Source organism: Anopheles moucheti, chromosome 3 (genome assembly GCF_943734755.1).
Source record: "Anopheles moucheti chromosome 3, idAnoMoucSN_F20_07, whole genome shotgun sequence".
Classification (NCBI taxonomy): domain Eukaryota; kingdom Metazoa; phylum Arthropoda; class Insecta; order Diptera; family Culicidae; genus Anopheles; species Anopheles moucheti.
Window position 1 is genome coordinate 243,013 of NC_069141.1, and position 16,330 is coordinate 259,342.

The 16,330-nt window shown below is 42.6% G+C and overlaps 4 protein-coding genes across 4 annotated transcripts; 2 read left to right on the top strand and 2 right to left on the bottom strand.

The window, feature by feature from the left end:
* Window positions 1–1,576: 1,576 nt before the first annotated feature.
* LOC128301232 (uncharacterized protein C1orf50 homolog) lies at window positions 1,577–2,447 on the top strand. Its single transcript, XM_053037605.1, has 2 exons — window positions 1,577–1,828; window positions 1,892–2,447. The coding sequence occupies exons 1-2, from the start codon at window positions 1,780–1,782 to the stop codon at window positions 2,431–2,433; spliced, it is 591 nt and encodes a 196-aa protein (XP_052893565.1). The 5' UTR covers window positions 1,577–1,779; the 3' UTR covers window positions 2,434–2,447.
* A 220-nt stretch (window positions 2,448–2,667) lies between these two features.
* LOC128301231 (protein hook) lies at window positions 2,668–5,351 on the bottom strand. The gene is made up of 4 exons (XM_053037604.1): window positions 3,780–5,351; window positions 3,603–3,718; window positions 3,295–3,527; window positions 2,668–3,209 (listed from the first exon to the last, which is right to left on the bottom strand). Exons 1-4 carry the CDS (start codon window positions 5,226–5,228, stop codon window positions 2,944–2,946), a joined length of 2,064 nt encoding a protein of 687 aa, XP_052893564.1. The 5' UTR covers window positions 5,229–5,351; the 3' UTR covers window positions 2,668–2,943.
* A 391-nt stretch (window positions 5,352–5,742) lies between these two features.
* LOC128301968 (zinc finger protein 585B-like) lies at window positions 5,743–8,546 on the top strand. The gene is made up of 6 exons (XM_053038657.1): window positions 5,743–5,916; window positions 6,002–6,748; window positions 6,833–6,988; window positions 7,059–7,359; window positions 7,434–7,561; window positions 7,641–8,546. Exons 1-6 carry the CDS (start codon window positions 5,779–5,781, stop codon window positions 7,941–7,943), a joined length of 1,773 nt encoding a protein of 590 aa, XP_052894617.1. The 5' UTR covers window positions 5,743–5,778; the 3' UTR covers window positions 7,944–8,546.
* On the bottom strand, window positions 8,504–11,135 carry LOC128301967 (uncharacterized). Its single transcript, XM_053038656.1, has 4 exons — window positions 11,087–11,135; window positions 10,220–10,989; window positions 9,649–10,053; window positions 8,504–9,578 (listed from the first exon to the last, which is right to left on the bottom strand). The coding sequence occupies exons 1-4, from the start codon at window positions 11,133–11,135 to the stop codon at window positions 8,751–8,753; spliced, it is 2,052 nt and encodes a 683-aa protein (XP_052894616.1). The 3' UTR covers window positions 8,504–8,750.
* Window positions 11,136–16,330: the final 5,195 nt, after the last annotated feature.

A 16,330-nucleotide genomic window follows, 5' to 3' on the forward strand; every position in this document is an offset into this window, starting at 1 on the left:
TCACACAGGAGCTTTTGAACACTGTTTTGAGAAAAGACGTGGAATGGAAATTGCTATTTAAACCTTTACGTCTCATAAACGTGTTTTAGGTATGATTTTGATGTACTGTACTGTAGCCTTTTGATGGAAACGTAAACAAGCTGAGGTATTGGTACAACTACGTACAAATAATCCAGTTTTTCTATTTGACATTTACGAAATATGGGGAATAAAAAACAATCCACCCAGCGATCTGCTGTGATTGGCACCAGAAGGGATTTTACACAATTGCTTGAGCTGCCATTGTTATATAGAATCGTATTGTATTGTATAAAACTACACTCGATGCGGGGTTTGTTGGGAGGCTATGCATATATGAGTTTTTTCACAAAGTCACGATCCACGCAACTACCCCAGAAAAATGGCACACGCACTTCACGATCAAGCTTTACGCATTTCACATCATGATAATGATATTCGCACTAGTCGTCATACAAACACTTTTTCCTTTTTTGTCCTCTATGAGGGACTTGCTTGTTACTCCTGCAGCTCCTACTGTTGCTATTGCTATGACCATAAAATCAGCGGAACAGAAACAATACAGCACAACACCCTTTTCCCGCATCGCCCATTTGTACGCACATTTTGACAACCTTCTTAATTAAAAGGGCAACTTTAGCCTTCTAGCCGCACCAGCATCAGCAGTAACCTGAGGTGTGGTACGTCGGGACTTCAATTAAAGCTCTGGCAATTAGCATACACAGCACACACAACGCCACACACGTCGCAGCTCGCTTGAATCACCTCTATTGCTGGCTTGCGCGAATTGCAGCACTAGCGCGATTGATGCAACATTTCACCGATACAGCAACGCGTACGGCCTATTTGCGAGTGTGCGTACTTGTTTTTGTCTTCTTTTCATAGGCCTGCTTTTCCTGCTGCTTTCAACGCTGGATTCACCATCAGCTAGTTAGTGCGCGATAACTTTCGTGATTCACAAACGTTTTGCACCACTTCGTTGCCGTTCTTGTGTTTGGCTGATTTATTGTGTCTATTTCAACACATGCAACACATACACATACGCACTCATGGTCGTACGTAAAGGTTGTTTCATGTCGAGTAATTTGACAAACGGGCTTAATAAAAATGAAAAGCTACTTTTTGACAGATTGGGTGAAACGGCTGATCGTTAAACCAGGCACAATGCGCTTGTTTTTCTAAAATATTTTAATGCAATTTGAGGAATTTAAACATTCTACAATATTCTGACATTGAACATGGAATCTGTCGGAAAAGTTTAACGCTAAAAATTCCAGAGCAAAGGGGGTTGAGAGCTTTGAATATTAAAAACATGCATACATTATCTGAAAATGAGAGACTTAGATCTCCAATAAACTGTTTTCCATCAGTTAGCTACCACATGGGATTAATTGATAAGAATTAATAGAATAAGAAAATAATTCATCTAAACAAAAGCAACCACGACAGTTCCCGCAACAAACAAATAAATTCAATTGCATGACGTGCAACATACTAATGTAGCATAAACAATATTGACGTTTCTATTCCAAGCGTGCACCATTTCATTGACCACCAAATCGTAAACAAGGCAAGGATGAGATAAGTGAAGGAGATTGTTACCAAATAAAGTACGCACGTTTAAAGTTTCCGTTTTTGCTGCTCTCCGATTTGGAACAGCGATTGATAAGCACGTCACAGCCTGTAGAGCACGATAACGTACACAGTGTACAGAAGACCACATGTCCATGATCAAAACAATTTCACAATAGCGTGCAAGGGATGGACCTCGAAGCAGCAACGAAGGAATACCAGGATGCGATATCGAAAGGTCCGTATTGGTGAAATATTTGCAACATATTTTCTGACCATCTATTTACGCTTGATCCTGCAGTAAAATTGGTCGAACGCAACCCGGCTCCTAATGGAACAGAGATAGTAAGCATGTACCGCACGGGTGTCCGGGAAGCGAACGACATTGTAACTCTAGCCAAAGAGATACAATCGGCCGACGTAGCGGTAACGAATAATGCGTGCGCTAAGTTGGTTATGATTGCGGAACAGGTTCGCTTCCTGCAGCAGCAAGCGAAAAAAATCCTGGAAGAAACGCAAGCAGCGCAGGAGTTGCACCATGCCGCTTGTAATTTTCGTAAGATTCCCGGTCACATATACCACCTGTATAAACGGCCATCTGGTCAAATGTACTTCAGCATGCTGTCACCGAACGACTGGGGTCCGAAAGGATGCGAACATCTGTACCAGGGTAGTTATAAGCTGGAGTATGATCAAACGTGGACACCTGCGGAGAAAATCGAACAAGTGCAGGAAAACATACGATGGGCACATCGAGTGCTAGACACGGGATTAAAATCCAATCGGAACGATTTTCTATCGATTGATGATGTACCGGCAGATGATAAGCAAGAGGAATCTTAGAACCTACTCCGAGAGGTGCAATAATTTCGAAATAAAACAATTTATCTCATTTATTGTTTTAAGTAAACCTCGAAATTGTTTGTCAAACGTGTATATATTTGGAAAACGCGACACACACGATCTGTCCTTAAGGGGTTAAAACAAAAGAAATACAAATCAGTTGTGTAATATAAATAGTACACATAAAATGTTCACACTTAAAAATAAAACATTTGATGAATATATCATCTACTACCGCCGAAAATAAAGTCCTTTTGTTAGTGGCCACAGAAATAACAGAGCTTCCTACACAGCAGGATGACAAAACAAGGATACAAAAGAGCAAAGTCCGGCCAGAAAGCTCTTGCTTGAAAGTAATCGATAAAGAGATAAATACACGCGACCAAAATGTTCAAGATCACGTTATTTTGCTAAGGATAAGGCACCTTTCGGCCGGAGCACAGGCCAAGGGAACTACCTCGACGGCTCTGAATTGATGATGGTGATGATGATGAGGACGAGGATGTGTGATCATTTTTTGCCATAGTTTGCATTCAGGGGTTTTCGTGCCGCCGGTTGACGTTGTCGCGCAAGAAAACTTTGCCCGGGGCCACTTAGCAAACGTGCATCAACCGCTTCCCGATGGCAAACCATACCAAGCCGATAGAACGCAGTTGCAATTAGTTGCTCTTCCTGCTGACCCATCGGCGGACGGGAAGTATTGCCATTCCCCGCCGTTAGTGTACTATCCACTCCAGTTCCAACAGGCAAATCGACCTTATCCATCAATAGTGCTTCTGTAATGATAAAAGATTGTGATAAGAAGAGCAGGTGGGCCTTCCTGTGCATCATCGTTGTTCACCACTGCTCATCCTTACTCACCGTTGATTGCATGAGCATCTAGCGTTTTGATCACTTCCTTCGCTTTTTCCACACATTTCTTGTAGCGCACATCGGCCGCCTGCAGTTCCTGATCCTTTACAACCAGGGCTGCTTCTAGATTTGTGATTTTTGTGTGTAAATTGTTAAGCTGCAACTGCGCCTCATCCATTTGCTGCTGCGACGTATTTTGTTCTCCTAGTTCCAGCGTTTGTTTCATCTGCATCTCCAGTTCGCTGTTTAGAAGTAACAGATCAGTGCGGTCAGGGATCACTGGTATCAAAAATGAATGTTAATTAAGCTTATTATACCTCTTGCTACTCCCGTCGTCGGTGTGTTGCTGACTGAGAAGAAGAATTTTCTGGTTAGCTGACTTTAGCTGGTCACGAAGCTTTTCGTTGCGTTGATTTGCATCGTCTAACAATTGCTGGAAAAAAGTAATGCATGAAACATCGAACTGGAAGTCAACAACACACTTTTGACCTTACCGAAAGTGCCGTTTGACCACCCTGTCCCTCCCGTAGGGCTTTGTTTTCACGCTCTAATCGCTCGATACGCTCATACAGATCGTTAGAATGTAACTCCTTCGACATCGTGTTTCCACCCGTCCCGTGACCACCGGAACCAACCCCATCTACGCCGATGGCTTGGCCACATTTTAGCTCATCTAACGCCTCTCGTAGTGTGTCCCGCTCTCTTAGAAAGTTCTCCTTTTCCCGTTGCACTGCCGCCAGCTGACCCTGCAGCTGGTTATACTCGAACTCGGCCCGCACTGTTTTGCCCATCTCCTCGTCAAGCATTCCGTGGAGATCCTGTATTTTTTTCTTGTACAGCTCGACCTGTCCCTTTAAACCGGCGTACTTTTTTGCTTCTTCCTCATACTCGAGGTTCTGCTTTAGGTAGTCGGCGCTACGTTCCTCCTGTAGCTTGATTTGCTTTCGCAGATCGTTGTAGTCTTCCAATTTTTTCTTATATGTTTGTAGCTGTGTTTCACAAATTTTCAGCTTCTCGTTTGCCTCCTTCAGGATGTCGATCTCATCCTTAAGCTGTGCAATTTCGGTTGTTGCCGCGTGCAGGTCATCGATTCGCACCTGCAGCTCTGTGATCTCCTTCTCCTGAATCATTGATTTCATCTTCAGGTCGTCTCGCGCCGTTTCGGCCTGCAGCAGCTCGTCCTTCAAACTGTCCACCAGTTTGCGGAGATCGTTGTACCGAGATGAACCTAACTGAATCGGCCCGAGCGACGTACCGTCATCGCCGATCAGATTTGGATTTTCGTAACGTCCCACAATAGCTTGCAGCTTGGTTATTTCCTGCTGTAATGCTGCCTTCTCTTCGATAAGTCCCAGCATCTTTTTGTTTGTCTCGTGACACTTCTGTGCCAGTGTGTCTCGATCTTCCTGTAACGTTTTCACATCCAGACTGGCAGTTGTGTTAATGGAATTACGAGAAGGAGAGGCTCCCTGCCAGATGTACTCAATGTCCTGCAGTGCGGCCATGATGTTTCGCTGTAACGATTCCTCCAGTTCCATGATCTGCGTGATGTATTTTTGTTTCTCGAGGCAATTCACCGCACATCCCAGTATAAGCTGCAGTAATCTGCCCAGCTCGTGCGGGTCACATTTCTCTGCGATTTTAAGCGCATCCGGACGTAGCTCTTCCGACAGGTTCAAGCTCAACTCGTCCTGGTAGTACACGTAGATACCTTCGATAATTTTTCGCAAATTGCTCACCTTTAATCGCCAGTTCGCACCAACGTCGGACTTTATCTTAGAGAGCCAACTATCGGTAAACACTTCCGATGCGATTTGGTTCAGGGCTTGAGCGAGTGCAGCACCATCCGAAAGTTCCTGCACCGTTTGGTGTGGTGCGGACAAATTCAATACGCTTAACCAGCGTACCAATGATTCGTAGATTTCCATTTTATCGTTTTCCATCCCTGCTAACGATTACCCAGATGGTATCAGTGATCAATTTGATTGTTTTGAGCAGGCTACACTATATCGAAACGTGCGTTTAAGAACGGAAAAATGTAGAGAAAATGAAAATAGAACACAGCACTTTCCTCCCACGTACGTACACAGAGTAATTAGAGCGTTTTGTTTACAACTCGACAAAAGTTTGACAGGGAAAGTGGGAATTTATTTTCCAAACTGACAGACGCAGCTAGGCTGCTGAGACTTGAAAAATCTATAGCAAACTGAGGACTGGCAAGAGGAGACACATATCATAAAAAACAAGCTCAACTTGATCTGGCTTGATTATGATAGAGCTATGATAAACTCGGTTTGTTGGTAATTATTATTGTTAAAGCATAATTTTTAAATTTTTACATATTGTGAAGTAATCGATCTATATATCATAAACATTGTATGCATTCGGGCAAAGTTTGACAATTGCAATGCAGCTTTAACAAACCAACGGCAACAACATAAAGTAAACATTACATTCCCGTGCTTTCGCTTAACTTGGTTCCGTTTTGTTAAAATGGAGGAAAACTCGAATTGTAATGCTAAAGAAATAGTTTGTCGGTTTTGTCTCTCAAATAGCGCTCGATTACAATGTATTTTCGATCATGAAACTATTGATATTCCAGCTATTGTGAAAATGATCACGAGTTTAGAGGTAAGAATGCTGTTTACATTTTCACTTACTGTATGATAATATCGATAACATTCATTTTCATACAATCGTTTGTTTTGCTTTTTAGGTTTCTAAAAATGATCCTTTTTCTAAGGTTGCTTGTAATCCGTGCATTGATATCATGAAATACATAATAGAGTTCAGAGAGAAATGTCTCTCTTCGTTCCAGAAATCAGAACACAAGCTTCTCGTGTCCAAAGAATCATCTGTTTCGAATGATTTACAACTGCACGTGGAGTTTGTTAAATGTGAAACGTCAGGAAAAGACACTGGCTGCAATAGTTACGAACAAGAGGACACAATTTCAAATCGTACGGATACGGAACATGAGGATAATGGTGATTCCATCAAAGTAGACGACCATAATAATCGGAACGATTGCCAATGCTCAATTGAAACTGTAGAATATGATTTTTTTAAATCTTCTAACCACGAAAAAGCTGGATGCACAAGCTGCACGAAATGCGGCGAACATATTCCCAGTGGTAAACAAATGCTATCCTATCACATGAAAAGCGATCATGCTGATGATGGCGGATTGCCCAAAATACGGCAGTGTTTCTACTGCCCCAAAGCATATTCCTCATACCAGCTGCTGAAGTACCATTTAAACTTTCATCCACAAAAAATGTGGCAATGTCCTCAGTGTGACAAGCGTATCCACAATAAGGCCATCTTCATTGATCACCTACGAATACATGCAAATGAACGTTATTACGTTTGCAAGGAATGCGGCAAACGATTTACTGCGTTGAAATATCTGTCCTCCCATAGTCGATCGCATAAGCGGAAAATAGTGAGCGACAAAATAGCGGTATGTCACTGCCATGACTGGAATGTCTGTTATTGTTTGTTATGTTTAATTTGCTCGTTATTTTTACACATCATTAAACACCAGGACACTTCCCAGGAAATTTGGGTCCAATCTGAGCAACTTGCTATTGACACTGAATCAAGAAATTTGCCTCAGAAACAGTCGCAAATGGATTCTTTAAATTCCCTTCATCAGAATGTTGATGATGCACCATATCGGACAAAAACGAATATATCAGAGGTGAGAAGTAAAAATATTTGAAGTGCATCTTTTTTTTAAGACATAATTCAATCCCTTTTACCTTCAATAGATATACGAATGTGAACTGTGTGGTAAAAAGCTAAAAACTAAATCTAATTATACTAATCATCGTAAAATGCATACTCGGAAAGATAGTAACGGAACGCAAAATGTCATACCCGCAACATGTAGTGAAATTGTACAGCGAAGGGTGTATCTTTGCAACATATGTGGCCATAACTGTGGCTCTTCCAGTAATTTGGGAGTACATTTGCGACGCCATAACGGGCAAAGCGTTTGTGAGTGTTCGGTTTGTGGAAAAGGATTTCCCCGGCGATCGGATCTTGTTATGCATATGCGTAAGCATACGGGTAAGTTATTATTTAAAAAAAACCCCTAATGATGACGATGATACAGAAATGCATTTTTTTTAAAATTAATGTAGGTGAAAAACCTTTCATCTGTACTACTTGTGGGCGTGGATTTTCGCGGCTAGATAAGCTACGCATACATATCCGTACACATACTGGGGAAAAACCGTACAAATGCCCTTGCGGTCGAGCATATTCACAGGTATTTACATTTTGCGCGCTTTCTTAGTAAAAAGGAACATAATTTGATAAAAGGATACGTTTTTCATTTACAATTTCAGAAAAATGATCTTAAAACACACCAAAAACGTAACAGTTGTGGGCAAAATTTTGATATCGCGAAATTACAGACTTCGTACCCACGAACGATTTGCATAAAATCACCAAAACACACGCAAGCTGATGTTGCGATTGAATCACATAGACAACAAGCAAATGAACGAGCTCTAAATTCTATACCGGGAGCATATTCAGCTAGTGCGACATCCTCTGATATGTTGGAGACGGATTCGGTGGTAGATATGGTGTTTCCAGTAAATTGGAATAATTGCATTTCAGTGCATGAGTTCCAGAGTCAAGAATAGATAGTTACGTGATTCTTTATCTATTAATCAATCAAAGTTTATAAAGTGATATTAGTTTATAACATAACTTATCCTCAAAACATTACAAACGTTCCTAGATGGTTTTTGACATCTGAAGGGGAAAAAATGAAATACATGGAAACCCCAGTGAAACTTATTTTATTTTTCACCATTTATTCGGTCATGTTGGGTTGGCTTCATGATCGTTTTCTGCTAGGAACTACCACGAAATTTACTGCACACGTGCTATCTTTGTGCATGCGTAGTTTACCTTATTATGTTTACATCACCCGTTGGTTGGTAATTACAGCCAAAAAACTAATTCACGTAGAACATGCAGATTCCACATTCAATAATACCGTACACAATGTAAGTAAACGACTAACGCGCATCAGAGAGCTATGCATATGTACCGATGTGTGGTTTGTTTTGTTTGACTGAGCTTGCAAACGAAAAGTCTATGAGCACATTTTCACATATAAAGCCACCAAGTGTCGCTAAGATAGTTTAAAAAGTTTCGCTATAGCTTTGGTTTCATTCGATATTTATCTGTGCTACCGGTAAGCCGGAAAATTTTGAACAATAAACACAATTCCTAATGTAATCGAACGAGTCTAGATATGCTTACATTCGTACCCCTAGGAAAAAAAAACTCAGCAAAGTCTCATCGATGACAAATTAACCATTAGCACAAAGCTATGCAAATCTACTGTGGAATGGAACCTCGTCATGAGTTCGGATCATATCAAATTAAGAGTATTATTGCACATTCATAATAAATATATACACTTTTTCCCTCCTTCTTCTTTACCAAGGGCGCCAAGTTGGAGCGTGCAAACCGTCCACTGGACCACTGTTACTGTTGAACCGATCACTACTACCACTGGCATTGCTGCTGGTAGGTGATCTTCGATCTTCTACCGACCGAGGACTCAAACTACGACGATCGCGTTCCTCTAAATAAGGGGTATGGGATTCTTCTGACCTGACCGCAACCATAGCGATATCACCATCTGATATTTCTTTCTTTACATGCGGACTTCGACTGCCATTAGCACTAGCACGTCCATCAACTTCCGGCTCTATCAGCCCCGGCGATATTGTAGTCGGTGGTTCGGTTTTTAGCGAACCAGAATGATGCACAGGATGGGACACTTGATCATCGATTTCCATTTTTGTAACGGAAGCTGCTGTGCCAACCGTTGGTCCACATTCAACCTTCGGAGGCATTCCTTTTGCCATTAGTGCTCGGACATCGGTGAGACTTAGTTTGCTGATCGAGTCCGGTATGCCAAGCGATTTCTTGTACAGCTCCCAATAATTTTCATCAACATTTTCTGGAAGTGCGTGCAAACTGCCGAGCATCTCGGCGGTCATTTTTTCGTGTGCAAGCACAACCGCCTGCCGACGGTTCTGTTCGATCAGTGTTTCGAAATCGGTAGTGGATAGGGAGGCAGCAGCGGCGGCTGCGGCAGCTGCTGCAGCTGCTGCTCCCGAGTGATCCAGCATTGGTGGTGTGCTGCCAAGTCCGAGAGCTGTTGCTAGGTGGATATAGTGATCCGGAAGTAGCAGTGCCACCTGACTTTGCGAGGGATAACCTGTCGTCTGTGGTACAACGACACCGTGTTCAGAGTGCTGGAGTAAAATGGGAATTGCACATTAAAATAGATACACCTCATTAGTCATAATCAAGCGATGACCTTACATTAGAGACATCCTTATCAGATTCGAGGTTTCCTCCGGCCGATGAAGGAGTCGGCGAAGAGACTGCCGAAGATGTGGTGGAATATCCGTTTGCCAACAGTGCTGCAGATGAGCCCGGTTCGTGTTTAATAGCGCCCGGTTCCAATCGACAGTTTTTAAGGTTAACCATGTCGATCGAGAGCTTTGCGTGTTGCTGGTGCTGATGGTGACCGAGCATCATTTTATTGAGTGTAACGGAATGACTGCTGGCCGCTGAGGTGGTTGCAATTTCACTGCCGTGGATCATATCCTCCAGATTTGTCACCGAGACCGCCGTCTGTTGATGATGGTGGTTAGTGGATTTGGTGCTGTGTATGCCAACAGTGCCACCACTTGTGCCTCGATTGTTGTTCTCGTCCTGGTGTAACTGTGCGTTAGAAAGGTTAAAAGATAATGACGAAGTTGTCACAAGCAAATATTAAACACCGTTTAGGAACAACCCAAGGAAAACTTTGTCTCCTCAAAAGTTGGATACATACAAAACCAATAATCTTTAGTTGTGTCTTAAAAATATTTATTTTTAAGGAACTTACCAATGAGGTTGATTTTGGCGCCAATATAGCTAGATCGGTTGGAGATCCACGGTATGAGTAGGGTGAACGACCAATTTCTCGATTAGTTTTGCTGAAATCAAGTGGATTTGAATCCTGTGAAATGGCTACCGTTGCCCCATAGTCTGCCATTAAGTCTTTGGTTTTCTTTATCCCATCGTAGATTGTGGTACCAGTGACAGTCCCATCTACTAGCATCTTTCCTTCCTGTCCACTACCACTGCCTCCACCAGGGGAAGTAACGGGTATCCCATTAGGTGTAGTCACCTTTGGACATATTTCTGTATCGATCTCCGCGATGCAATTATCGAGATGGCGCAACAAACGCGCCTTAGAACCAGCATCGGTAAGCGTCGGTACGCTTGGCAGTGGTGGAGGTTCCGGTGTCGCCAGATATCGGGCGACCTCGCGGGCGCAATCAGTATAACCCGCTCGATACTTATCGATACCCGGACTGTCCAGATTGCGATGGCGCTGGAAGTGACGCACGGTCAACTCCAAGATGTCCGCCTTCTCTAGTTTCGAGTGCTTAGTTTGTCCATCACCCGATTTATTTTTAACGGTTGACTCGAGAATCAGGGCCTTCAGGATGGCCAAACTCTGGTTAATGCGTGCCCGACGTCGCTTCTCCATGAGGGGCTTGTTGGTGCGTTTCAAAGGATCTTGCGCCGTTATCAGACCTGATGCGGTAGTACCCGTTTGGCTGGCTAGGTGACTGTCTAGCTTGGATGATATTGCTGTTGCGCTTAACTCTGCCGGTGACGGTTATAAAGGACAAGAGTAAAGTCATTAGGTATTGATGTTCTTTTCTCTAAACAAACTTTGCGCGGTATAGAAGAACAAACTAACCACTGCCGTGTTTATGATTCTTGTAGTCCTTATCCTTCTTTGCAGTCATTTTATGGATGCTCACGATGGCGTTGAAATAAAAAGACAAATAATTCTGGCCGTCTTATGTGTTGACTGGCATACCGATCCAGTTTGTTTGCCGTCCTGTTCCAGTGATGAGTAAGATGACAAAAGAATCCTGCGATTGGTTAAATGGCTGTAATAAGTAGAAACGAGTTTGGGTAGGGTCACTAAAAACAGTCCTTATAAAAATTATTATTATAAGCTTTAGTTATTCTAATATAGTTATAGTTACAGGAAACAAAATATTGCAAATGTTATTGGAAATATTGGTGTAACGACTATAACAGATTAACACGTTCAGCGCCGCATCACCCAAATTTGGGTGATGTTCTATGGAAATCGTCTTGAACGTTTTTGCCACGGCGCTGATCGTGTTAAACAATGTTTTCATTCTACTGACGACCAAGCGCCTCCATCGTTAATTGAGGGTTTGAGGTTAATTGAGATTTCTTCGTACAAGTTCAATAATGATGTTTTCACTGTTCAATTTGTTTTCGTTTGAAATCCTTACACAATAGTTTACTTATTACTATGCGCTGGTGTTAAAATGTATGTTAATCGGTTAATTAGCTATCCCCACCGTTTCCTTTTACGATTGCAACACTGTGCGTATGATCAAGAATGTTCCGTTCATCAACGCCTAGTACGTGTTGTCAATAGATCTCCTGAAAGTTGCAAAACCGCTACGCATTCAGTAAATTCCCCAAAACTTAGTACTGCATAGCGGATAGTTCGTAACCCTGGTAGGCCGTATGGTCAAATACTGGCGTACCCGTTGGGAATGTGCCATGTTGCGCCACGTCACGGTTTGCGGATGCTGTGCGAAACGCATGCATGCAAATTCGTGGAAGAATTTTCGTGTGAAATCAACTTCCGACGTTGCCACTACGAGCACTCCGCTACTAGAATAAACCGGGCTCTATGCGAAAATACGTGGATTTAGCAACAGCACGATCGCGCCACGTACAATATCACCTGTCTTTGCGTTACGTTTTGCACCTCAAATCAAAATCAAAATCTTCCGTATCGTTCCGCACACGTAGTACCACGTTTCGCAACACACATGGTGCAGTTTCCCGAAGAATTCCTGGGAGCACATATTGAAATAGAAAAAAAGCGCCTCGAAGCAGATTCGTACTTTGCTGGCTTATTGTCGTTGGATTTTTTTTTCGAAATTCTTGTTTGTTGCTTTGTATATTTTTCGCTCACATCCAATTTTTGTGACCTGTACAAGGTTTGTACAAGGTCGGTTGTTTCAAAACCGGGTTTACTACGGAGCTTCCTTTAGCAACAGTTTTACTTGAGAAGAATTATCATTCACATCTGCCAGGTAGCATTGGTGATGCCATTGGCATACATGGTGATAGTAAAAGTGCATCACTGTGTGACCCATTTCCATTGATACATTGGTCTACGTTGAACGGTGCATTTTGTTGCATATGATACCGGTGAGGCGCATGACACCGTCCGTCGTGGCTTTGAAAGAAAAACATAACACGACAGAAAAGCTACATCCGATTGTGCAGTGGCATCAGATTTTCTATGCAGGAAACGAAATTAGAAAATGGAAGAACCATTGCCACATAATTTCCTTATGGAAGCCGTGGAGCTTTTGTGTTGGATAGTGTTTTGCTTGCCAATACTTTAGCTCTGCCGTTATAAGCTATGGGCTATTACACGCTATTACACGTTATAAGCTATGGGCTAATATCGGACACGTGATTATGCGCAGATAGCTTTTGTTAAGCTGTTCGTGTTTAAATATACGTTTGATTTTACGCATCGAACCGAAGTCCAGCATTCCGGCCGCTGGGACATACTTTTAGCGGATAAATGGTGTCTTAACGCTTGGTTACATTTCGCTTAACACGTGCAGTGCCGTGTCCAAAATGTTCAAGGCGCTTTCCATAGAGCATAACCCAAAATTTGGGTGAAGTGGTCCTGTGGAACGTGTTAAAATGGTTGCTACGCGTTTTAGGCGATTAAAGCATTGCAAAGCGATATAAAGCATTGCAACAATATTGACAAAAACTTTTTCCTAATTAAAAACTAACTCTTGCTGCAATCAGCGTTCGTTTCGCGTTTTCCGGTGTATTAGAAAGCAATTTACATTGCTTTTGTCTATCGAATAGTTGTAGGAAATTTTTTTCATGGTTATTGCAAATTATGGTTAAAGAAGCTCGACGAGTTAAGAATCATCCATCAGCGGGATGTTAGTACCAAAAAGAGGAACAAAATAAATTAATATCTGGTTAGATCTATCTAGAAACTTTCTAAGAATAACAGGTTCTGATGAGAATTGAGTCACGTGCTTCGACAAAATTATTACCACTGCAACCACATTTAACCACATTTTTTACATTCGCTTCAATATACTGAAATCTTCATGTATTAATCGTTAGATAAGCGTTTGACACTTCAAAACGTCTTTTTTTAACTAGTTTATACCAGACATTCGGCGTTTGAAGTATTGCTGAATAGAGGGAATTAGGAGAGCTGAAGTTTTCCTACCCATAATTCCACTGGTGATGTTCGAAGACAGATTCGTTAATTCAAACCAAAGCTTTAATCCATGTTGTAATTAAATAGTTATAGGATCAATTTCGGTGATAATTTGCGCATTCCGAGAAATGCTTCTACCTTTGACATGGGTACAATATTCCCACCAAGTAAGGATTAGCGAAACATAGTGCGCCTCCGAGCCGGTCCACCGATCGGTAAACTCTTCAAATGTACGGACATGTGGCGAAATATGAGTCCATCCACAATCCCCGTGTGGCAATGGCTTTCAGGCACGTGTTTCTACAGTGGCGAAGGTCCTATAAATTATCCCATCTAATTAACCGACCGTCTTCGTCGTTCGGTGTCGAGAGAAGCCAGGTTGGCAGACGGTCGCAAACAAGCTGACCTGCATCAAAACCGGCTGCCCTTTGCCGGTGCCGCCGGTGTCATCATCCTAACTTTCGAACGGGGAACATTAAAGTTTATTCGAAACTCGTCCACCCACCTGTCTGACCCTCTGGACCGGGTCGCCAACGCGCCCGGAACAATTTATCATCCGCCGGTTGCGATGTCACCCGGTCGGCACACGAGAACAGACAGAGCCTTTCCTCGTCTGTCTCGTGCCAATCGTGCTCCCCCAATTCTGGGTGATAAATTTAATTTTCCAACTTCCTACTCCACGAGTAGGGGGTGAAAATTTCTCCCATTAGATTCGTAGACAAAGCAGGGGTGATGCATCCCGGGGTGAAGGATGATGTTGTTTTTTCCGCTCTGTCCCATCGGTGCTCCCAGTGTCTCCCGTTCTCTACATTGTGGGGAAGGTTTTTAGTGTACGTTACATTCGCGGCTCTGCTTTCTCCCGTGAGACCACAAAACGGTAATCGTTGTCGCTTCAATGGCGACGTATACTGTGGGCGATGTGAAGCAGGACGAAGCAGTAGGGCAATTACTGGAAAACTAAGTTTCGCTTTCGGTGGCAAGGATGATGGTGGATATTTTACGAGACCTATGGATGGCATTCAGTGTGGAGGAGTCTGTAGTATGAGTGAAGTGAGTCGAAGGAGACATCTCTTTTATTAATTTAGCTACATTAAGTTAACAAACGAGAGCAGTTCGTGTAACTAGTTAAAGCTTAGATATATATCTAGTTGCAAATAATTCACGTACATGTATCTCGCGGCTTTGACTATTGATAATGGTAAGAACGTAATAGCAGAATAAAATTACTAAATTACATTTATTTTATTATTTACTTTTTATTTACCATTATGACGGCCGAGGATCAACTACTAAATTACATCTATTATAAAAAATGGAGCTTCGTAATTTATACTCGTCGGTAACCGTTTAAATGCACTTATTTTAAAATATGATTTGATTATACGATCTGGATATACTTAAAAGTATGACTGGAATTTGATTATGGTTCTGTCGTTGGAATGGAAATACCACTGGCTGGTCCATAATTCATGCGTTGTAGTTTCCATCGCCAGTTTGACGTGAAAATCCTATCGGCAAACATGATTATGATATCAGGCAGGAAAAACACGAAAGCTTAAAACGCTTGCTACGATCATTAAAGGATTGTTTGCTAGAAGGATGACGTCTACTAGATAGAATATTTCCTGAAAACCATGTTACCAAACAAGCTAACTGCATCAGTCGCGCTGGAGAGTATCGCAAGTTCTTCTCAACGATCGAACGAACACAAGAATCCCTACGGGTTTCTTCGAATATTTTTACTGATCGGTATCCGCAACGTGGTAACACAATGCATTAGGCATAGAGAGACCGGCCAAAACGTTAACGCTTGCGGGGATATATCTTGCATAAATAATTCGTTCTCTACGTGCCACGGGATACGAGAGTGCCACAGTAACCGCTTAATCCTCATGCGGAAAATGCGCTGATATAACATGGAGATAGAGAGAGTGAGAGAGATAGAAACAGGGAGAGAGAGAGAGAGAGAGAGAGACAGAGAGAGAGAGAGAGAAAATTGAGAAAGAATGACACGTTCGGCTACTAAAGCGCAAGGTAAAGGAACCGATTTCGAACAACACCTTGCAGTGTCGATCTTTTACACCCATCGTATTCTTTGTCGTGCGAGATGTTTGCACCAGCCGCCTGCCTAAGAAACCGATCCATCATCATATCCGTACGGCAAATCCGTAACCTTTCAACCTCCTTCCACAGTGGGAAGAAGTTAACACCCTCAAGTCAGGCTCAACGCGACTCGAGGCGGAAGTCATGAAACGATCACCGAAACTCATCCTCACCCATTACCCCTCCCGTACCGGAAGTGGGCAAAGTCGGGTAGCATTTGTGGTGGGTGGTAGCAGCAGGTGCTTATACCAGCAGGCAACCACTCTTTCTCTTCCTCCCTTCCCCTTTACTTACGTCAGCCAGCGGAAGGGATTTATGTGCGGGACATAATGTTCAAGCGGTGCCCAGTATCTGCACACCGGCACACACGGGACGAGAGTAAGGGCGACGAAACTTTACGGTTGACGTTTCGGTATTATTATTATTTTTTATCCTCCCACTCGTCTTCCCTCCTCCACCCATTCAACCCTATATAGCTGCAGACGCTTTTCGTGCCCTTCAAAAGAACGACGAGGGTTGAGCTGTATCGTCAACTGACGAAATAGAACCAAAAAAAAAACAACAACACCATAAGCA

Bases quoted from the DNA above. Each gene is read 5' to 3' on its own strand.
- LOC128301232 (XM_053037605.1), top strand. From the start codon at position 1,780: ATGGACCTCGAAGCAGCAACGAAGGAATACCAGGATGCGATATCGAAA. The intron at 1,829-1,891 runs GTCCGTATTGGT...TTGATCCTGCAG, and splicing joins CCAGGATGCGATATCGAAAG to TAAAATTGGTCGAACGCAAC.
- LOC128301231 (XM_053037604.1), bottom strand. From the start codon at position 5,228: ATGGAAAACGATAAAATGGAAATCTACGAATCATTGGTACGCTGGTTA. The intron at 3,719-3,779 runs GTAAGGTCAAAA...ACTTTTTTCCAG, and splicing joins GTGGTCAAACGGCACTTTCG to CAATTGTTAGACGATGCAAA. The intron at 3,210-3,294 runs GTGAGTAAGGAT...TTATCATTACAG, and splicing joins AGATGCTCATGCAATCAACG to AAGCACTATTGATGGATAAG.
- LOC128301968 (XM_053038657.1), top strand. From the start codon at position 5,779: ATGGAGGAAAACTCGAATTGTAATGCTAAAGAAATAGTTTGTCGGTTT. The intron at 5,917-6,001 runs GTAAGAATGCTG...TTTGCTTTTTAG, and splicing joins AAATGATCACGAGTTTAGAG to GTTTCTAAAAATGATCCTTT. The intron at 6,989-7,058 runs GTGAGAAGTAAA...TACCTTCAATAG, and splicing joins CAAAAACGAATATATCAGAG to ATATACGAATGTGAACTGTG.
- LOC128301967 (XM_053038656.1), bottom strand. From the start codon at position 11,135: ATGACTGCAAAGAAGGATAAGGACTACAAGAATCATAAACACGGCAGT. The intron at 10,054-10,219 runs GTAAGTTCCTTA...TCTAACGCACAG, and splicing joins CGCCAAAATCAACCTCATTG to TTACACCAGGACGAGAACAA. The intron at 9,579-9,648 runs GTAAGGTCATCG...ATTTTACTCCAG, and splicing joins CTGATAAGGATGTCTCTAAT to CACTCTGAACACGGTGTCGT.